The 23,471-nt window shown below is 41.6% G+C and overlaps 1 protein-coding gene across 1 annotated transcript; it reads right to left on the reverse strand.

Annotated features, from left to right (window-relative positions):
* Window positions 1-175: 175 nt before the first annotated feature.
* On the reverse strand, window positions 176-18,948 carry thbs4b (thrombospondin 4b). The gene is made up of 22 exons (XM_037753347.1): window positions 18,646-18,948; window positions 14,106-14,303; window positions 12,620-12,870; window positions 12,430-12,532; window positions 12,199-12,281; window positions 12,033-12,084; window positions 11,777-11,928; window positions 10,204-10,341; window positions 9,910-9,987; window positions 9,638-9,790; window positions 9,450-9,554; window positions 9,258-9,365; window positions 8,198-8,357; window positions 5,987-6,105; window positions 5,179-5,231; window positions 4,892-5,085; window positions 3,338-3,516; window positions 3,064-3,112; window positions 2,787-2,983; window positions 2,454-2,626; window positions 1,218-1,357; window positions 176-939 (listed from the first exon to the last, which is right to left on the reverse strand). The coding sequence occupies exons 1-22, from the start codon at window positions 18,722-18,724 to the stop codon at window positions 881-883; spliced, it is 2,823 nt and encodes a 940-aa protein (XP_037609275.1). The 5' UTR covers window positions 18,725-18,948; the 3' UTR covers window positions 176-880.
* Between the last annotated feature and the right edge of the window lie 4,523 nt (window positions 18,949-23,471).

Genomic DNA, 23,471 nt, shown 5'->3' on the forward strand with positions numbered 1-23,471 from the left:
AGCTAAACAGAGGCCTTTGTTTCTAGAGTATCACCCTCTGAGCAAATCTAATGTGGAAGTAGGGGATTGTTACGAGAGGTCATTTCCATGTATTCAAGTGGTTTGTTTTTGTTATGCATGCACAGTATGTGTGGCTATATGATCACAGCTAATCATCAAAACATGTAAACATCAATGTACTTTAAAGCCCTTTATTTTGACCAGGTTCGTGACTACATAGATATGAAATGATCAAGATGTTAAGGACCAAATGATGGAAAGAGAAGACATGGTTACGCTGGTGAGACGAGGCACAGTCTGAAATTAGAGTCACACAAAACTTGGTCTCCTCTCCACAAAAGGAGTAAAAGTACCACACTGATAGTTAAACAAATACAACCTGTTTGTGATCAAAATGTTGGGAACATCAGTATGAGGTTGATCCAAAGCAATAACTTTCCTTCCAGTTGTTTGAACGTGTTCTATAAGCTAAAAAATACAGTTTTTATAACGATGGTCCCTTTATTTTGAAAATATATGGGAAACTATCCATTATAAACCATATGCTATGTTGCATTCTGTTATCTTATGTTACTTATATTTCTTTTATTCTTATGTCACGATGCATCATGTTCAGTAAAAATCAACATAACTTAATATGTTCAGCAAAAAATGCTCTCCTGGAGTCTTTAAGAGATAAACAGGAAGACATAATTGGGAAAATGAAACAGGCATGATAATATGCACATACAGTACGAAGATTGTGGTCATATATGCACTGAAACTGTACACATCAATACACAGATATACAGACAGACAAAAAAAACACACACACACACACACACACACACTCACACATTCACACACAGAAGCAGTCTTTAGTCGTGTTTTCATCTCGACTTTAGAGCGAGTCAACACCGTGCTGAGTGCTGAACTCCTGGAAGTCCTCTGGGATGGTGTCTGTGGAAGTGAGAAGTCAGGTATCATGAGACGAGCTCAGAATCTAAACCAACTCTGTTCACAGCTGTAGTCTTGTTTATGCAACAGCAACATCAAATCTAAGTTAGTATTACTGTCCCACTTTTCAGATAAGTTATATAGGGCATAATAAAAAGGTTAGGAATTAAAAACCAAAAGCAAAAAAAACAAGTGTTCCAAGTGCATGCAATTACATTAATTCAAAATATTAAAAAAACGAATGAAATATGTGGATTTGTGATTGAGTGTTTCTTCCTTACCATTGCAGCGGTATTTCAAATTGGACCAGATGATGTTTTCTTGAGAGAAACAGAACACGCCGAGTCGTCCTCCTCTCATGGTCGTGTCAATAGTCACACCGGAGTCTGCCACCAGCTCAGTTCCTTCATAAAACCGCGCCCTAAACAAAACACAAGATTTGTTTAAAATCTCTATTGTGTGTTCCACTCGCAACACTTTGGGGAAATACGCTTATTCACTTTCTTACCGAGAGTTAAATGAGAAGATTGATACCACTCTCATGTACTTGAAGCCAGCAGGCAGTTAGCTTAGCTTAGCATAATGAGTGGAAACAGGGGGAAACAGCTAGCCTGACTCCGTCCAAAGGTTGAAAAAAATGCCCACCAGAACCTCTAAATCTCCCTAATATCTAGTTTCTTTAAACTTAACATAAGATAAAGGGTAAAAAATGACCTTCCTGGAGTTTTATAGTCACCGTTGAGATTCCAGGAAGTTATTGGAGAAATAAATCCTGCACATAATACCCCGTAAATTGTTGTTTTTAAATACCAATTCTGTACAAAAAAATACATTTTTACAAGATTGCATTTGAACACATCATGATAACGTTAGAATTTACCTTGGCCCAATACTATTTTTACTGATTAGAGCCTGAATGCATCATAATGTAAATCATTGGTACCTCCATGTTGAAGTCGGCAGCACGAGAGCGAGTTAACTTTTAAGCTTTTAGCAGCCGGTAAGCAGCACAGTCCTGCACGGTGCTAACGGATAGCGTTAACAAGCTCTCGTCCTGCCGATTTCAACACAGATTTGTTGTTCACAGTGTAGCATCATCAGGGGAATATTGGGGTGCATCACCTGGATGCGTCGATAGTGAGTTCACTGCGTCCCAAACATGTTTTCTATCAATGATGGGACACTGTTAGACTCGAGCCCTGACGGTAACTACGGTAACCTACTGTAGAAAAACGAGTACCATTACGTTTTCAGAATTTTGGCATTGACTTGGTACTGAAGTAATCGTTCTTGTGACATCCCTAAACAAGATACAATAAGTTACAGTAAGCAAGATGCGTGTTAATTATTGAGCTTTGGTAGCTGTATTTTGTTACCTTCAGACAGAGACAGGCTAACTGTTTCCCTCGGTTTCCAGTCTTTATGCTAAACTAAGCTCACCGGCTGCTGTAGATTCACATTGAACAGACAAATATTATATACAATATGCCGAATATCTAGGAAACGTTTTGTCGTACCTGATGTATCCAACCTGTGGGCGATGCTGCAGGTACCAACGGTAGGACACCTTGTCCTTCCAGCCCACATTTCTGGGGTCCTTCCACAGCAGACGCACCTGGTCGTTGGTGTCCCCCGTGTGCCACAGCGAGTTTCTCAAGTGCTCCCCGGGGCCAGATCTAGACTTCACAGCCTGATGAAGAGCGACAGATAACAGAGAGAAGTGATGAGGGGGATGTGGAAGTAGACAGACAAGAGAAAAGGCAGAAATGTGGAAAATATGTTGGGGGATAAAAATAGGATGAGCGTGAATCTGCTGCCTGGGGATCTGAGACATGACTTGTGCTTTTCACCTTAAGCTGGATGCCGGGCTCGGCCACAGCTCTGAAGGGTGTCGCCTGCCAGTAGGTCTGTTCAGTCTGCTTCCACATCACCACGTAGAAGGAGGACGAGTCCTGGTAGCCAAAGATGAAGCCGGCGTAGTCGTCGTCAGTCACTGTATTTACGTGAAACGTGCCCTCAAAGTCCACTCCGCTGAAAGCAGTGTAACCTGACAACAGAAAGTTTAATCGGTGAGTGTTTTTCTCGAGAACATTGAGTATTTTAGTGACTGTAGGAAATACGTCTTACCAACGGCGAGTCCTGGGTCACTATTCATGGTCTGAACAATTTCCATTCCCTGTGTGAGAAAGAGAGAGTTGTTAATAAAGGAAGTCTGATTAAACGAATTCATTACTCGAGGCTTCAAAATGGCACACCACAAACCAATGACCACGTCCACTTCTTCTATACAGTCTACGGTTGTCATTTGATCCATTGCTATTATAGAAAATATTGCTTATAGCTGCTTTAACTTGTAGCCACTGTTTATGAAGAGGGAAGTTTCAGCACTCGGTAATCTCACCTGGTTCAAAACAACCCAGTTGGGGTCAATCTGTGCGTCGCCTTCAGGGTCCAGCACCACCGTCTGATAGGCCCTGAAGTCAGTCAAGGTCACCTCAGCATTCTCGGGACAGTTGTCAATCCTGTCAATGATTTTGTCCTGGTCGAAGTCAGACTCACACACGTCTCCAACTCCATCATCTGAGGGACAACAGAGAGGGGGATTTATACTTAAATTAAAGTAAGAAGGACGGTGAATTATTGCTTCATGATTAAGGTACAAGTGTTTGGATTACACACACACACTAGCAAAGATTGTGTCGCATCAATTATGCAAAGTGATCAGCTCCTTTCAGTCCCTTTTTTAAAACCAGTGTGTTTCCTGCTTTGTCACAATGAGGAGATTTTAGACCGGCTTTTCTCAAAAATGTCAAAAAGCCCTGCAGAGCTGCAAGGCCTGAATATAAAACATCCCATATCTGTCTTTTCTTAAGAGGCTATTCACATTTTAGCAAAAGAACAAGGCGGCATGTTGCATTTGTTTAATTCAGATGGATTATATTGAAGCTCACTCTAGTCTGCACCCTGCTGTGTGAGTGCGCTTTCAGAATCACAAATGCTGTATTTGTATGGTAGTGTCTTGAGCACATTCGCTAGTGTTTGTTTCTTGTCGTATGTCAAGTGCAGCTCTGAATCTGTCTGAAGATATGGATTATTAAATGGAAGGAAAAACGTTGATACGCATAATGATACACTATTAAGACTGTGAATGTCAACAAAAAACATCAAAAAAGGTCACAGACTGTGGTTCTAAGCATAAAAGCTTGATGTTGTGCTAGTTATGCTCAATTTGGCAAATGCGTGAATGTCTTGTGGGCATCTTGATTACATTTTAAAACAGGTAAATACATTTTTTTTGGTATATTCCAAACTGTTGGCTCCACTTTGTATCACTTAAAGGGGACATATTATTTTTTTTGTGGGCTGTTGTGGGCTTCAACAAGCCATTCAGATTTGGCTCCCCTTCCTATGTCACATGCACGCTCATTAGAATATATCGTCCACAGCTTGAAAAGAAGGTGCACCATCAGAGCAGACTGGACTATATCCAGACACACACGATGAGAAAATAATGTGTTTTTAAGCATTAAAGCATGTAAACATGTTCTAGTAGAAACCCAAAATACAAGTATGAACCTGGAAATGAGCGTGATATGTCCCCTTTAACTGTCGACAAAAACTTTGCCTCACTTGATTTTTAATTGACACTCCAGTCCCATCGACTTTAGAGCCCATTTTATTTTACACAACTAACCTGACAATGAGTCACAAATGGCTGCAGACTTTTACCCAACATAACTGGCGCTTAATGTGCTCGGGGTTGCTTTAGTTTGATCTGTGTGGGTGTGAAACCGGGGCCCAAAATTGCATGTAAAGGTCCGGAACAGTTGGATGTGGAGATGAAATGATGAATTCATCTGCTGGTTTCCTGCCAAAGATCTCAACAATCATATCTGAACATTACTGTGAACTATGAGTGGTAGATGAAGAGGTGCTCTGTATTTGTGAGACTCACTGTTGTCGTCAATCTGGTCAGGGTTTGGTACCAGCCGGCAGTTGTCTGGTCCGGGTGGTATGCTGTCAGGGATCCCATCGTTGTCGTCGTCGTCGTCACACTCGTCACCCAGACCGTCTTTGTCAGTGTCCAGCTGGGAGCTGTTTATCACGAACGGGCAATTATCCTTGGTATCCTGGTGACCGTCGCCATCACTACAGGGGAAGTGACACGATCACATGACGTGAATAAAGGCTTGTAGTACAACAGTAGAAGAACACAACAGAGAGACTGACAATATTATTTACCTGTCTTGGTTTGTGTCGCAGGAGTCTCCAACCAGGTCGTTGTCAACATCAGACTGAAACAAGAGCAGAGAGTTCACTAAAAGCACCATGAAGTACTCTGATCCTTTTAATGTCGTAAAAGTACCAATTTAACAACTCCATTACAAGTAAAGGTCCAGCATTTAAAATCCTTTTTCAGTAAATCTGGGGGGCCGTGAGATGACTAATACGAGTGTAAAGAAGAAAAAAATTACGCAAATTTGTATTCATTTTCCAGACTTTTCTCTAATATTTGCTTTTTTGTTAAATATTGGACACTTTTACCTAAGCTTATCATATATTTTTATGTAAAATCTTGACCTCAAAAGTAACTAGTAACTTTAGCTGCCAAATAAATGTAGTGAAGTAAAAAGTACAATATTTTAGAGCTGCAACAATTAATCTGTCTGAGTATTTTTTTTTTAAGAAAAATGTTTAAATTCTCTGATTGCAGCTTCTTAAATGTGAATATTTTCTGGTTTCTTTACTCCTCTATGACAGTAAACTGAATATCTTTGAGTTGTGGACAAAACAAGACATTTAAGGACGTCATGTTTTTACCATTTTTCACAATTTTCTGACATTTTATAGACAAAACTAATCGACTAATCAAGAAAATAATCAACAGATTAATAGACAATGAAAATAATCATTAGTTGCAGCCGTACAATATTACCCTCTGAAATGTAGTGGAATATAAGTATAAGTTAGAATAAAGTGGAAATACTCAATTACAGTACAAGGACCCAAAAATTCCATCTATCCATCCATGTGTCTGGCTCTGACTGACCTGGTTTGAGTTGGGGGTGTCGGGGCAGCTGTCGCAGGCGTCTCCCACTCCGTCTCCATCCCGGTCCAGCTGGTCTCTGTTCTGGACACGCTGACAGTTATCCAAAAAGTTCTTCAGGCCTGCTCACAAATCAACAAGAGAAGATGGTTGGTGTTATTCAGCAGTCAGTCTGACTCCTTCTCAGCAGTGAATATCGATCATTGTCATGTATGAGTGCAGGTACAGACAACAAATAATTACTGTAGTAGAATAAATACGGTTTTCATTGTCACTTATTCTGGACTCTCACAAAGAATATAAGTACATTTTTTATGATTACAAATTGACTTTTCAAATTAGAGCTACGACAATTAGTCGATCAACAATTTTGATAATTAATCACAATTATTTTCCCACCATAAATGCCCAAAAATCTTTAGTTCCAGCTTCTTAATTGTGGAGATTTGCTTCATTTCTTTCTCTTATATGATAGTTAATTGAATATATTTGGGCTTTTGGACAAAACGAGCTATTTGAAGACATCACCTTGGGCTTTAGGACATTCTTCACTATTTTCTTTGTCGTTTTATAGACCAGTCGATTAATGGAGAGAATAATCGGCAGATTGTTTATCGTGAAAAGAATTGTTAGCTGCAGTTTCTTTATTCATCATATGCACAACAATTTCTGCAAGCAGTTGTTGGCAATGATAATCTTGGGTCTCAGGTTCCCTTCAACAATGCTCATTTAAAAATGTATATATGAAAAAAGGAAATCACACAAGTTAAAGCAAAATGACAATCAAACACATAAAATAATGCACGTTAAAATATGGGGCTTGAATATCAACATCAAGGCTGTCAAAGTCAACGCAATAATAACGCGTTAACACAAATAATTTGTTTAAATGCAGCAAATTTCTTTAATGCATTAACGCAACTTGCAGTTTTTAAGTTGTAGCGGGCTCAGTTTTAAAGCTGGAGGGAAGATACTGGCATCATATGAAACCAGAGAAACCTAAGGAATCCATTGGTACCAACCATATCATACTTGTCATGAAGGAGGATAAATAACGCTCCAAACTTACACTACATTGCAAAGTGGTCCCTTGACCTCTGACCTCAAGATATGTCCACAGACATGCCCACTTTATGATAATCACATGCAGTTTGGGGCAAGTCATAGTCAAGTCAGCACACTGACACACTGACAGCTGTTGTTGCCTGTTGGGCTGCAGTTTGCCATGTTATAATTTGAGCATATTTCTTAATGCTAAATGCAGTACCTGTGAGGGTTTCTGGACAATATCTGTCATTGTTTTGTGTTATGTGATTTCCAATAATAAAAAATATACCCACATTTGCATAAAACAGCATATTTGCCCATAATCATGATCAACTATGGACAATCATGCGTGATTTAGTTTTTCAATCAACTGACAGCCCTAATTAACATACATAAATATAAGATAAGTAATGTAAACATAAATTGATATGAAAAGAAACCATGTTACTGCCCAATGAAATTATTACCAAATATGGAATGATGATCACACGGATACATCATGGGATGTTTACCTAATCGATTTGATGTATTTTGAATTTTCGATCTCTAAAAACAATCAAAGAGATGTCTCACACAGTCAATCAGTGAATTTCTATATGATTAATGAATGCATAGAGAAATTGAGACTGCCGTTTGATCAACTGAATAATTACATGGCTTGTTATTTGTAACTCCACCACTGGGTTGCACTGTTGTATTTGCTATGTAGGCGACCACCAGTTAGTGTTCAGATTCTATTTTTTATTCATCGCAGGGAGGCAGCAGCAGCACCACAAACACATAAAGGGCAAGCAGCAGCGACGGAGGGAAAACTGTCTTTCTCTCCTGTGGGGGTTTTGAGGTGTAATCATGCTGGTGAATGATCAAAGCTTGTGTTCGCTCAGGGGTCACACTGCTGTTGGCCTTCACTTTCTTTTTCTTTTCTTTTTTTCTGCAGTGCTGTTTCTTATGCCTCAGGTGGCTTATAAAAACATCCACACTACTACACAGTCCCCTATAATATGATTTAGAGAGACGTGTACTGTAAAATGTGTCTGTAATTTAATGTAAGAGCAGGGGTGGCAATGTGAAGGAGAGAACAGAGTAATAAGTCATAACAGTGAGAGCCTTCAGTGCTGGTTATATAAGCCTGAGCATCAGTGTTGGTGATGTAATTTATCTCCATACCGTCTCCGTCCATGTCATCGTCACAGGCGTCCCCTCTGCCGTCGCTGTCGGTGTCCCTCTGATCGGGGTTCTCCACCATGCGGCAGTTATCACAGGCGTCACCGTGGCTGTCCTTATCGCTGTTCTTCTGGTCCACGTTGGGCTTCAACCAGCAGTTGTCCTAAGACAGCACATGTATTTATGTTAGTGTATTTATTTTCAGTGGACAAGCTTGTGTGTAGGCTCCATGTGTTTTTTTATGGATTAAAAAACTGTCTACTACTAATAATAATATAATAATAGTGTAATACCGTATACTGTGATATTGTGAAACCGTGATATTTTCTGAGACGGTTATCGTAGTCTAAAAATCTCATATCGTTACAACCCTAATTGTAAATTAAACATCTTTGGGTTTTAGGCTGGTGGTTGGACAAAACAAGCAATTTGAAGACATCATGGGGTTTATCTAATAATCAATTGACAATTTATCCGTCTATTTTTCAATTCACATACATTACATCACTTCCATTATTAATTCATACATTCATTTGGTTACTTCCACCCTTGAGGCCACTTTCCTTAAATGACAAAGGGGCAATTTTGTGTTGTGAATGATGAATGTAAGATGTAAGAAAATGAACATGGCTCTGTTTTCATCACAACTCACTCGATAATTTATCACTCCATTTTTCAATTCAAATCCATTTTATGGCTCCATTTTTCCATTCACGTGCCATGTTTCTACAGTAGCCCAGAATGGACAAATTAAACACTCGCTCTACGTAGGGACATTCGCATTTTCACAGTTTCGTGTCGGCCGCCGTAGTTCTCCTACACGCTTGGTACACGGGAGACGAGTCAATTGGTTGCAATCTGCAACCTCACCACTAGATGTTGCCAAATCCTACACACTGCACCTTTAAGGAAACTGCGATGTACATGTTTCACTATCTTCTGACTTTTATAGACTAAACGATTAATCTAGAAAATGATCAACAGATGAACATAGGGATTGGAAACAATCAGCAGTTGCAGCCGTTGTGTGCTCGTATGCATTTGTTAAAATATTTCCACCGACCTGCTCGTTCGGTATACCGTCACCATCTGCGTCGTCGTCACAGGCGTCTCCATGACCGTCTCTGTCGGCGTCCTCTTGACCGGAGTTAGGAACGTACATGCAGTTATCCTGTGAAGAGATGTTACAGTTAAAAAAAGGCCAGACTATCACAGCATTTAAGTTGCATTTGCTGACAATTTACACCTCGGTTACCTTTTTACAGATCGGATCTTTGCATTTGAGTTTGTCATCTGGGTATCCGTCGATGTCGGTGTCCTTCCCACACAGGTATCCGTTACCGGCCCAGCCAATTCCACACTGACGAGACAAAGGAAACTCAGATAGCATGTATATGGAGTTGTGCTTATGTGCAGTATCATTTGTGTGCAGGTGTGAAATACCTGACAATGGACCGACCCGTCCCTCTCTACGTTACACAGGGCGTTGATATCGCAGGGGTTGGTCAGGCTGTTGCTGCAGCTCGACACCGGCTTACAGCCCTTCACCTGATCTCCTGTGAAACCTGTCTTACAGCTGCCGCAGTGGTAAGAGCCCTGTGCCGGAACGAACGAGGACATCTGGTTTCTTTGGGCAGCCACACAAATGAAATAATTGTCCTACATGAGTGTAGCCATGTGTGTAGCGTTGGGATGATATTCTACGGTGGACTTACCACAGAGTTGTGACAGGCTGAGTTTGCAGTGCAGCCTCCGTTGTCTGGTCCTTTGCATTCGTCAACGTCGTCACAGACCTGAATTAATGAATGTAAGATGTGAACTCATCCAAAGTTTTGTTTTTATGACAATTTACATTATATCCTTTTTTTCTGATTTCAAATTAGATTAATCTGTTATCAGGCCATTAAATGTGCGTTATCAGTAGCTATAAGACTCATAGATGTGGGTCAGCAAGGCCTTTTTTTTATTCTAGTCTCATTTTGTCCTCCATATTCTATCCACTCTTTTACCTGTTTGTTGGTCTGGGCGAACAAAATGCCCACGCCCTCCACCGCCAGGCCGCTGTAGCCCAGCGGACAGACGTCACAGCGGAAGCCCGGGGCGGTGTTCACGCACTTCACTCCAGGGAAGCAGGGGTTAAACTGGCACTGCAGGAAGGAAAGAGGACACGAGCTCTGTTGAAGCTGAAAAATGTATGTGCTTCTCACGGGGCTTCTCCCCAAAAAGCTTTTAGGTTTGATGACACTTTTGCTCATGCAAAAAAGAGAATGCTGAAGGGGCCAGTCCTCATAAAAAGGGGTCAGTGCAAACACGACAAGACACACACACATCCTTGTACTTCCATCCTCATGAGGACCTCATTAACAGTCATGCCATAACTTTAACTGAATTCCCAAACTTGTACCTTTTTACCTGTGGCTTTCATTCCTGAACCCCATCATACCATATTAGCTTCTTTGAAGTTTCATTTTATGTCTCAACTAATTTCCTGTCAGCTCTCTGCTGCCTACGTTTGAATAAAAGCAAATACCCCAAAATAATTTAAAACAGAGCATCCAAAACAAACAATACCAACCGCAGGCCCAGTTTACTTGTTTGTCTGCACAATGGCAAAGTTTTTGTTTGGAAATATACACATCTTGTGAGCAGAACAACAGCCTCAGGCCCACACTTACCTCATTGGAATTGAACATAATTTGCACATTACCCACCCTTCCATTACTGTACATGGCTAATTATCTTTTTGGTATCAAATTGGGTTAACACACAATGGATGTTGGCTGTTGAACCCCATCTGCCATCTACCTTTAATTGTACACTGGAGGTACGGGTGGATTTAACAAGCTAGTTAGTTTGCAATGTGTTTCATTTGGATCCAAAACCAGAATACAAAATATGCAATAAATATAGAGTACATAGGATTTTTTTTGTCTGTATAGGTTCAAAAACGACATGTTCAAAATGAATAGAGTGTATTTCTGCAACTACAAGGTCTATCTGAATAATCTTGGTATCATAATAAAGGTAACACTTGTGAGATTTAAGCATCAGTATATATGTTACTGGGTATATGTAAATGAAGATTGGAACACAGCATAAATGAAAGATTTAATTTCCGCCTAATGAAGCTGTAGACTTTTAATGTTATCTGGATGTATGAAGTGAAGTTTATTTTTCTCTTCTTCGGCTGCTGGCTCAGTGAGTTTTGGCCGTAGAGTGATACGACTTCATTGGTATCTGTGGAGTCTTAGCTTTCATAATTACATATTGTTTGTTCCGGTTGCATGAAGTAGCAAAATCACTACCACCATGCACCGCATGTTTTTGCTGTGTGCTCATTTGGTTGCTTGTTGTTGGAATTGTGTTTCGTTGTGGTAAGAATGGAAGTGGCTTCTTCCCGTTGGGTATGCAAGATGAATATGTTGCTACATGTTTAACATGTCCTAATCTGGTGTTAGTTGTGATACGGGTACATTCGGGTTCAAAAGGTTTTAACCTATAATCTTAACCATTTATAGCCCTAGAATTCAACTCCAATTGATTCTCACAAGAGCAGAAGTAAAGAAACACACTGAGCCTTACCTCGTCCACATCATCACAGTTGAAACCATCCCCGGTGTACCCATCCGGACACGGTCCACACTCGACACCATCCGCTGTCTCTATACACATATTATCACGGAAACAGACACCTTGGCCACACCTTGGTTTCACCACCTCGGTACCACCCAGACCTTTAAACAACAGAAGAAAAACACATTTCATTTTTAAACAATCTAATAGTATTCATTAAGCATCAACTGGGGAGTGTCATGACAGTTATAGGGCGTGATCTTACCGCAGGCCTGACACTCTGAGATGGTGTTTCTGAGAAATGAGGTCTCTTTGACCTAGAAAAGGTCAAACATAAACAAGTTTATATGCAGTCAGGCGCGCTGTTGGGGAGGTGAGGGAGGAGGAAGCAGGGATTAAGTGGCCTCAGAGGAGCTGTTAGTGGTAGTCACCTGCTGAATGAGGACGTCTTTCAGGTCATTTATCACCTTCGTTAACTCCAGCATTTGATTGGACAGCTGCTTCGTGTTGACCCCTAAGAGAAAGGGACTGTTATTTAGTTAAACTGAAGCAGAGGTGGGGGATTCTCTGAGCCTGCTCTGACAAACACTGACTGTTGTTTTCCTAACGCTAGGATTGTTTTCCTGAGACACATTTGGTCGTCTCTGTGGATGTTTGCTTACCCAGAGTTTGGACGGAGTCTCTTTGTTGGAAATGGCAGTCTTGTAATGAGGCAACATTCTCAAACGTGTCCCCAACCACCAGTTTGAGCTCGTCCAAACTCTCCTGTTAGAATAAAACAAATAAGACAAATAAGCCATTTGGAAACCTCCAGATCCATATTCATTATTGTATGGATATACTGTGGGTCACCTGGTCTCTGGCTTGCATGGTCTTCAGGTCCACCGTACCGTAGCCTGCTGGCAGACCCTGGAAGGCAGCAGGGAGATCCCTGACCGTCTCCACCAGTTTGCAGTCCAGATGCAGCTCCACCCCGCCCGGCCCCTGCTGCTGCATCCCCTTCAGGTGGAACAACAGTCGGTGTTGTTGGCCGTCTGCCAGCACCAGGTTGTTGAAGGTTACTGAGCTCATCCTCTTGTCACTCCGCAGGTAGCGTAACACAGCTGTGAGAGGACAGAGCAGGGGAAGAGGAAGCAGTGGTAGCAAGGAAGAGATAATAACGAGAAATAGAGGAGGAGGGATTTACTGTAAACGGGTGATTCATCCAAATTACAACAAGACTAAGTCTACTGCCTTGCTACTTATGCACAGCTTTGCTTTGAGCAAAATGGTAACATCTGCATGCTAACACGGTGACAGTGATGGGAGTGTATCCATGTATCTATGTTCCCCAGTTCAATATTTTGTTAACACACATTAAGTAAACTTTTCAATAGGTTTTATGTTGTCAGGGACTCATTTTCCCAGGGCCCTACGTTCAACGCCCAACAAACGCATGGCTTTCATCCAGGAGACCGCTGTTCATGTCCCGTGCATCACGTTTCACTTTACAATCAGCTGTTCGTTCGTCACATATGCACTGTAAAAACGTAGTAATTTGAATCCCAACCACGTTGTTTTTTTCTTAAACCTAACTAAATGGTCTTGTTCCCTACTCCTAAGCAAGTGTTTTTGTTTAATTCACAACATTAAGCACGTGTTTACTGAGACCGAAAAGTGACGCCGAAGGGTCTGACAAGGCGTCAGTATGTGACGAGTTGGGATGAGAACATGTTGGCTATATAGAGCTGGGGAATCGGCCCGTTCTCATTCCCAGGTTGTCAAAAACATACTTATTTTAGCTCAAACCCCGATCTTTTCCTAAACCTAACCAAGTAGTTTTGTTGCCGAAACCCAAGAGACGCTAAGAGGTCCTGACCAAGCGTCTGTATGTGACGAGTTGGGAATGAGAATGGGTTGGGGGAACATAGGAATGACCCCACAGTGACAACTTAATTTAGCATGTAAGCATGCTTACATTTGCAAAGTAATACCTGTAAAACCCCCCAAAATGCTAAAATGCTCCACAGAATTGTGAGGAACTACAGAGTCTTGTGATGATTCTCTGTGGGTTCATCATTATTATTACACGGCTTTGATTCTGATTGGTTAATCACTGCGTTCTACAGTCTGTTATTTCTTTATAGATGACCGTTGCTATGTATAGCAAACCGTTGCTATGGACGCAGTTCTGATGTTGGACTCTGGATGACCATTTTTGAGTAAAATTATTGATTTCTTAAGTAAGTATCCGTGTAATAAGCGGGATAATGTACAGCTAGCGGGTCATTGTTGTGAAATAAACCTGTTGATGAGTGCAGTTTGAAACTGAACCAGAGCCTCTTTCATGGTCTCCTACCTCTATTGAGCTTCCCCATCACAGTGAACTCGAAGTATTTGCTGTTGTCCCTGGGGTTGTACAGAGTAAACACACTGGTTCCGGTCCTGGGCTGCAACTTGAAGGAGGTCAGGATGAAAGCCTCCTTCACCCCTTGCTCCACCAGACCCCCCTGCAGCAGGTCTGGCAGGCAATCAGGCGAGGTGAGCAGATCATAGACTGTTGACAGGGATGGGATGAGAGAGAGAGAGAGAGAGGCGGTAATGCACATGAGTAATGGAATGATGAGATATGAATATTTACAACCAGCAGCCGCTCCGATCCCTGAGTAAACACATCCTGAGTCGACGAGGAGAAGATGATGATGTTGACCCAGTGTTTGTTGCTCTTGCGAGACGCGCTGTGTCAATCAGTCAGCACAAACCTGGCAGGCTGAGTTGGCTCAGAGAAATCAGAAAGATGTGGATTTTGAAGCAAATCAGAGTTATGTGCTGTGACGGTTAGATGTATGGTGTTATTCTTTTTGTTAGATCTACACCAAAAGCTGCTCGGCAGATAAAATGTGAGCTCTCATTTTCAGCCACATTGTTCTCCCTGTCAGAGGTATGGCAGGCTTTAGACATATCTACTGACTTAGTGGGTGTGAAAAGCCACAGGGACGCTGTACACTCATGGTTAGAGTCCTCCTTTAATAAAGTGACTTGGGAGCTGGGCTGCCCACGAGAGGATGTGCGGTGAATCTCTAGTCCACCATCTGCACGCATCATGAATACACAAGCACCCTGAAAGCAGTCTGCAAGGCCCACAGTCATGAGGGAGCAAAATTGCTCCCAAATGCTCCCAGAGATTGGCCGTCGTCAGCCAAGATTGCAAAGCATGATCCCCAGATGAGGTCTCTCCTTTTTTTTTCTTTTAACTCTCTCCTCGTGTTTCCTCCGTCACGTTTAAGCAAAACACGGGGGCTTTAGAAATGTTGCAGTTAAATGTGACTACAGCCACTGAAAATGCCTGCTAAGGCTACATAGTGTTGTCAACATCCCTTTCACCAATCTTTTGTATTCATGATTGCTAAGATCACCTGAATAAATAGATCTGTTTTTGACTCAATGTGACTCATCGGTCCATTAAATTGACAAAAGTCCAAAAATGAACAAAACAACAAAGAGAACAAATGAACCTCAGTGCATGTTTTTACTGTAACACTACAAAGGCACACATAAAGCACACAGGCCCCGCTGTTCATAAATCTTGTGGACAGAGGGCTTTGTGGGGGTCAGGGTCGTCGTACACCATCCTGAGAAAGTGCCTCATTTCACCCCCCGATTAACCTCCGATTTCAAGCTTCATAAAACTAGTTCAGCTGAAAGCCATAAAGTAATCCGGTGTCTTGTCCTCTCCTTAACACCAGCATATAAATCTATCACGGCTACAGGGTGCTATAAAGTGTACAAATGGTCGGCATTCTTCATTTTACTGCTTAACAAATACTTCACATCGGAGGGCCTTGCATGCGGGAAGCTGTGATTCATTGTACTTTCCTGTTTAGAGGTAGTCAACCATTAGTAATGATGACGGAATTACATAATCAACATCAGCATGCAATTAACATAAACAATGAAGTCACGTTTCCACATTTAGCCATGAGTAAACTGCCTAATATAAACACAGATCCATTAAAGATCATGTAAATAAATATTGTAATAATAATATTATGCTTGCAGTTCCATTTAACTTGAGACAGAAACACTTAAACCTCCATTAACTGATTTTTTTGGCCACTAAAGGCTGCCCTACACTAGAAGATTTTTAAAATCTTAACAGATGTTGAAAATATGAGAGCTCACACATAATGACATGTTATGATAAATGTAACAGTTTTGTTCCTATTGTGTGTGGAGAGCAGCGATTTGTCCAAAACAGCACACACACACACTGAGAGATTGATTCATGAACAAGAGTCCCGACTAAAAAAAACGGAAATCTCGCAAAATATCTTGCGATCAAACTTTAGTTCACAAACTTTACTTTAGTGTAAACAAACATGGCTGACGACGGACAGAAAGAATTGACGATGTTAGTTTTTGCACTACATTGTACTGAAAAAATAGAAGTCATGGAGACATGTTTAATAAACACTTGTCATCGACCAGTTGGTCCTCCATTTCTGAGCTCCATCTTACTACTACTTCAATGTTTCATGTTTTGCATTAGCTCATGCATTAGCCGCGGCCGCCATGACGACAGTGGTTGTCCTTCCGTCACCTTGGTTTTAAAAAGTGTTTAATATTTACGATTTGAAACCTCTTAAAACACTCTTAAAATACCTCACACCACAGGAATATCTGGAAAGCTAATCTTTAGAAGCATCTAAAACATCTGGGCTTTGTTGACCGTTGTGCGGAGGAAGGAAATCGGTCTCAAAGTCAGCTTGATTCTCGTGTAGTGTGTACCCAGCATTAGGAGCAGCAAAAAACAAGTTGTGAAGAAAACATATCATCACGGAGCAACGTAATCATTCATTTGGAGTTGTGTTTCTGATCACATGATGAAGTCCAATCAGGCCATTCACGTGAAAAAGTGAATGCATGCCAAGATTATGTGCAAGGCATTTGCGATAACGTCTTTCTTGCATTTGGCGTGTCATTTGCACGCCATGAAGTCTGTACTGATTGCAATGTAAACGCTCTGCGTAAATATGCTATGATCAGAGTTAGTGACGTAGAATAAAAAGTGAGAAAGACCGCTTATGGCGTGCAGGCAGGGGGGGGTGGATGGGTGCAACAAACACAGGACTTTTAACCAGGAGGCCGGTGTTCGAGATCGGTATTTTGTTTTGTAAGTGACATTTGTGATGTGTTTTTAGTGACGTTTGTGACGTGTTTTCCATACTTATGCTACGTTGTTTCCCTATTTTACTTAGTTTACGTACTTATTTTTAAGCCCAACTATGATGTTTTTCCTATACCTAACTAAGTGGTTTTGTTGCCTAAACCTGTGGATGTTACGGTAGTTTTGTTGCATGGTATACAAATGACACGCGAAAAGCCTGAAATGCGTCCTCATGTCCTCAGACTGAGTTGGCCCAATATTCCCTGTCTTTTAGCTGACACGTGTTGCTGGACATTCATAGGAAAACGATTGAAAAGGGAGGGATAACTTTTTCGCAAGATATCACACGAACTGTTGTATGAGAACACTATGAGAGCAGTGAGAGTGAAATAAACCAGTAAAATTGCAGCTGCACAGCTAAACAATGAGCTGAAACTCACTATAAAGCTCTGTAAAGCCTAGTGGAGCTGCAGATTTGGCTGATAATTCTCTGTTTGGTTCAAAACAACAATGAGCGACTCCTTTCACATTGTCATTTAATACATTGTTATTATAGAAATATCGATTAAAGCTGCTTTAAAGCTTTGTCCCTGGGAAAGGAGTCTTTGTGCCCAGAGTAGAAAGTGAGTTTCGAATTCCGGTAATCTCAGCTCCCGGTGAAGTCATCCTTGAGACACTCTTATTGATCAATAACCCCTTTACAGAGATAGCGCGGCTGCTTTGTGCTACTAAAGTCTTACAGCTTTAAATTGATCTCTCTGCTTTTGAACAATTCCAGTCATGCAGACAATGAGTCATTTGCAAGGGAAATGATAGACGATGAACTCCATTAAACTGGACTTGTTTTATACATAACATCAGGCGGCTATGGCCCAAAGATTGTGGGGATTAATGGGTGCATGAAAGGTATGCCATCTATCACTGGAGTGATTTGTAAAGAAGCTGATAAACTATCAACATCAATATTTCTACATGTCGTCTGCAGCGCCGGTTTGTGTGTGACCTTGAACACATTTTTGTGACTGTGAGAGAGAGAGAGAGGGAGAGGAGAGTTTGTGCGTATGTGTGACTTGAAGTTCAATATTGCGCCCAGATCGCCTCTGATTGTTCCCATGTGTGTGACCTAGCTGGGACTTTGTTTGAATTAATACGAGCCAGAAAGCTGAACCTCCCGGGGCTGAAGTAATCAAGCAGATCTAGCTGGATAGATATGAAAAGCAGGGTGACTTTACTTCAACTTTTATTCTTTATCTTTGTCTACCTCCTGTCATAAACACACAAATGCATTCGCCTGCCTCATCCCTTCTGGAACTGACGGGGATATTTAGCATTTTATTCGTACCTCAGTGAGTATCATGCACCGCGTCTAATCCTTTGTGTTCTTTGGGTATGCATATGATATTCTCTTTCACAGTGTCTGCTTTATCCATTATGCATTGGACTCATACATAGTGTGTTAAAATACCCAGTGGTGGAGCCATTAAATCTTTCTTGACAGATAATGAAAGTGGAGGATTACATCACAGCCAGGATGTCAGAAAGAGGCGGCATTCAAATGAAATCAAAGACATCTTCTCTTTGTGCGTGTGTTAACATTTAAACACCTAAAAAGATTATTTCCTTTCATGAACTGTTGTCATCCCCAGCAGCAACCATAGCTGTTATCGCCAATCAATGACATTTAAATAATTGATATGAAAAGCAAATTAAAAACACTTCAAATAACACTCACCTAATGCCTGGGCTTCCACGTGTAAGCTCAGCTTTAATAGCAGCTGCGAGGCCAGAATCAGGGCCGTCCACACACCCATTTTGTCCTTCCAGCTGGTCCCAGATCAGCAGTTTCTCTGTTATCAGTATGTGACACAGTAGCGGTTTCCCGTATGTCTGCTCCTACTGTGAGTGGTGCGTTTGCATCCGTGCCTCCTTTTTGAATCAGACGTGAGACAAGGCTGTCATGGTAGGAGCTGCTGACTGTTTTTCTGTCTGATTTTGGTGTGTGGATGTGAAGATCGCACACTGAGGGAGGAGCATCAGGTCCAGAACCTGCTTTTAAAAGCTTCCTCAGACGGCCCCATGCAGAGAAGGAGTGACCTGGAGGAACTCTTTGCATTGGCTCCTACTGGCTGCTACCAATTCCCACAGGCTGTTACACAAATGTGCTGTACATGAGGAGCTAATGATGCAGTTTAGGAAACCCATGTTTGGCCACTGAAGTCATGTTTCGACTCCAATTGAGCCCAGAATATTTTTAGACTGAACACTTCCAGTAATTAGACTTTGAGTATTAATTTCACACATCTGAGACACAGAGAGATTCTTTCACTTTCCTCCCAGGGATCAGATGTGACACCTTCCCCGTCGTGCCCTCGTTTCCCCCCTCCGTCCCCGGGCAAAGTCAGGAAATGAGCGCTCTGGAGCCCGCGCCTTAACAAGCCGCGTTAACCCGGCCAACAGAGTTTCAGACAGGCCGCTGGCTCACACGGCCTCCAGGTCGTCAGCAAGTCTGGCACCACGCGAGTTGCCACATTTGGCAGAGACGAGGAGGCTTGAGTCTTAATGATGTTTGTTTTTCCGTTCCTCTTTGCGTGTTGCATCTCATTTTTAAGCCCTATTCCGTGATTGAGCAGAAAAAACAAACTGAATCTGTAATGATGTTGCACTAATTCAATAAAAAGCCAAGTTTCAGTGGCTGCCAGATGATGTTCCCACTTAAAAGTGTAAACACCCGTATCTATAGCAACAAACAGCAGCAAATGAGTCATAGTTTCCATACGTCTACCGCAGGTGTTCCTTGTGGTTAGTCTGCACACCGCTGCTCCGGTATGTTTTTGTGTACCGATATGGACTCCATCCAATCGGCAACAGGACACCCAGAGTTTTATCTGCCATCTGATTGGTTTCCAGAGTGAGCCTTTACAGGCGTTTGGGTTCTGGATCACAAGAAAGCCCCACAGACCTCCATGCATAGTCGGCAGCTGCGGTCAGGACCAGACCACATGGGTCTGCTGGAGGACCTGGGCTGAGTCACATCATGCTGCGGTTGATGAGGTCAGACAGTGAACGGTGCAGCTGGCTGGGAGATAAAACCAAAACCCAAATGTCTCTGACACCATCTCCGGACTATTTTTATTCGTGATACCAGAATGAGCGAATCCTGAGACTCTGACGTTCACACTCGTAACTCAGCTTCTCTTCGTATGCTTCGTTGGCAGCGGACACAAAAGATTATAGCATTGCTGTACCCACAATGACTACTAAATGTGCTGTGTTACCAATGAGTAATATGCATTGGCCGACCTGAAGCAGTGGTTTCATGCAGCATAAAAAGACAGTAAGGGGCTGTTTGCGCTCTCAGCGGAGGTCTGGCTGTTAGCATTTTTCAAAACCTTTGAACCGAAAAAGAAAACAAGATAAAGGTCAGAAACAAGAAGGATTAAAGGTGCATAATAGGAAGCATGTGGCACATTAATAGCTACACAAAGGAGGACGTTTTGTTGTAATCTGAGGAAGTATTGCCGTCTAATAATACTAATAATGCTTATAATCAGTTATTTCTTCGTGAGCTTTGTGACACCAAATACTGGAATTTGATTTCCCTACGTGGGTCCTGATGATGCAGGATGACAGTCGCCAAAATCAACAAGTCACCTGTCAGTCTGTGGACTAGGATCATTTATGGAACTCCTTGGATTTATTCGTCGATGGTATACTGTGCAGAAATGTTAGCATACTACTAAGAGTAGTTTTACTCGCTGTCACTGCCAGTATTTGCCCTTTCTTACTTCTACACCATTTTATTCTCTTGGTACACATAAAATATATAACAGAAATGGTACACAGAAACATATAATTTGTCTCTTCAATGACATTTTCTGGCATAATTGAAAAATGATTTACGGATGTAGAATGTGTGAGTAAAAAGGTTTTATGTCCCAGTATTAAAGACAATAATTACATTCACCACATAAAGGTTCCTCCTAACAAGAAGTTCTTTCATAAAGCGACTTACATCAGTGCCCTCGTGTTTGAGGAATGGATAGGCTTTTACAACACAGCTAACCACAGCTGGAGGTGACCATAAGTCTCCTTGCTCCGGCGCTCAGTGCTTAAGAGCTCATTACGCTGTGGGACGCAGTGTCTTACAAGCTCTGCACTGTCTTACCTGATCAAGTTATGTAACAGCGGCCAGTCAGCAAGTCAGAGAGGTCTGATCCAACACCTCATTAAATCTGCAGCATCTATCAAAACCTCCACCCTGTCTGGTCGAAGGGGACTCACTCCAAACCCCAAATTACAGCATTAAATTGCCTGAATTTTTGGTATTAGACAGTCTGTGACTCTGAACTCAAGGCAGAGGCTTAATAAATGGACCCACATCCTGCAGCATATTTAGACTGCAAACTCTTGAGCCAAATTGGTGTGTCATGGTGGATAAAGCTGTCGAGTTTCCTGGAATCGTCTGACGCAGCAGAGAGGGCATGAATACAAATTATACATCAAAATGTTATAGATCCAAAATTAATCAGAAAAACTTATTCCAAACTGATATGGAACACGACATCTTTAGAAATGAGGCAATGCTCATTACAATTATAGATTTATTTGGCCTTGAGGTATTCAAACCAAATTGATGCAAACTTATTTGTTTAAGCTGAATGTGAGTTTAACTATTAAGACCTTTACCTTTAGGGCGTTTTTTTTTTCGTGTGATTAATTTGCACGTCCATATATATTTTTTGAACTGTTGTTTTTGTTAGAAATACTTTCGCACAATGTAAATATTACGTGGCGTAAAAGCGGCAACATTTTTTTTCCGTAACAAGGTTGATTTTTCTGAGCTTTCGTACCGGGTTGAGTTGCACCTGTTTTTATAAAACAACAACCCTGATGCTCTGTACTCCGAACCAATGAGCAACTCCGGTTCTGAAAAGTGAATTCAATGCTGAAGTGCCTTAAACTTGCATTCTTTCTAACAGCCAGCAGGGGGCGACTCCTCTGGTTGCAAAAAGAAGTCTGACTGTATAGAAGTCTACGAGAAAGACTGCAAACTTTATTACTCCTTTCAACCTTGAAAAGGGCGGTGCATACCAGATCCACTTCTTCTTTTCTTACCTTTCGCAATAAAAGCCAGAGGCATGTAATATTTGGCGAATATCTTGCATTTTTGTGGTGTTTATTCATCACACCCCCGGTGTGTCCTTTAGTCTGGTTTGTGTATAAAAAAACTGGATTTTTGTAAGCCTTAGAAAACCAACTTTGGAAACAGGAAACGAATGAAGCCTTTCAATTCCATTTACCTGACCGAATCATCCGCCTTCACATCTGTCTGTAAAATCACTCAAAATGATCTCAGTTGTGGAGGCTGTAACATAAGCCCCGACACCCTTCTTGGAAAAACATGGCTATTACGCTAGAAGATTGATGATAGGCACACAAAGGTATTCTCAGAATAGCCTCGGTGCGATCGGGGGAACGTATCGTTTCTAAAATAACAATGTGGTTTCAGTGTCTCGCTACGTAATGAAGGCCCCCGCAAAGCCGCCGGTTGAAGTCGCGACTGATGGTTTTGCCATGTGTAAACTGTGAGTTCACTCTCAGACCGTCTCAGACGATCCAGCTGCTCCTTCAGTCACTCTCACCAGCTGGATGTGTTCACACTCACTCAGTCAATCTCAATGCATGTCTCACCTACACCTACACACCTCATACTGTAGATGGAGACCGCTGTAAATCACTCTAGATACTTGACACCTAGTCAGCCATGCAGCTCTCTTTTTTCACATCAATGCAACCTTTTCCTATTTTTCTGACCTTACTCTTTCTCTCCTTTGACTTTTTTTTTTAGTCACGCTAGCAGCATGGCTCTAGGGATGGCAATGTCGGATCACCTCTTGGATCCAGACTGAAATAACTCAACAACTGTTGGATGGATTGCCGTGAAATTGTGTACAGACATTCATCTTCCCCAGAGGTTGAATCCTAATGGCTATAGTGATCCCCTGACTTTTCCTCTAGCGTGAGAATGAGGTTTTGTGTGAAAGGCCTTGACAAGTTTTGGATGGATTCCCACTAAATTTGGGACAGACATTTGTGTTTTCTCTCAGGATGAATTGTAATAACTTTGGTGATCCCTTGTTTTTTCCAATTCTTCCAATACTGTGGTTTATGACTAAAAACCGGCAAAACTAATGAGATTCCCATCAGCCTCAGCTGTACTTTGTGTTTAGTGCTAATTAGCCAATGTTAGCAAACCTGCTAAACTAAGATGCATACATTGTCCAGTGAGAATGCGAGCAATACTAACAGTATCTTTTAGCTCAAAGCAATTACTGCCTTAAAGGAACAGTGTGTAACATTTAGGGGGATCTATTGGCAGAAAGGGAATATAATATTAATAAGTATGTTTTCTTTAGTGTATAATCACCTGATAATAAGAATCATTGTGTTTTCATTACCTTAGAATGAGCCATTTATGTCTGGAGTGGGTCTTCACAGAGTCCGCCATGGTGCACCGTCGTGTTTCTGAAGTAGCTCAGAATGGCTTAGGTCGGTGTC

This window comes from Sebastes umbrosus, chromosome 19 (genome assembly GCF_015220745.1).
Source record: "Sebastes umbrosus isolate fSebUmb1 chromosome 19, fSebUmb1.pri, whole genome shotgun sequence".
Classification (NCBI taxonomy): domain Eukaryota; kingdom Metazoa; phylum Chordata; class Actinopteri; order Perciformes; family Sebastidae; genus Sebastes; species Sebastes umbrosus.

Coding starts and splice junctions, on each gene's coding strand:
- thbs4b (XM_037753347.1), bottom strand. CDS start 18,724: ATGGGTGTGTGGACGGCCCTGATTCTGGCCTCGCAGCTGCTATTAAAG. Junction 9,988..10,203: donor TCGCCCAGACCAACAAACAG/GTAAAAGAGTGG, acceptor TCATTAATTCAG/GTCTGTGACGACGTTGACGA. Junction 6,106..8,197: donor CGATGACATGGACGGAGACG/GTATGGAGATAA, acceptor ATTTGTGAGCAG/GCCTGAAGAACTTTTTGGAT.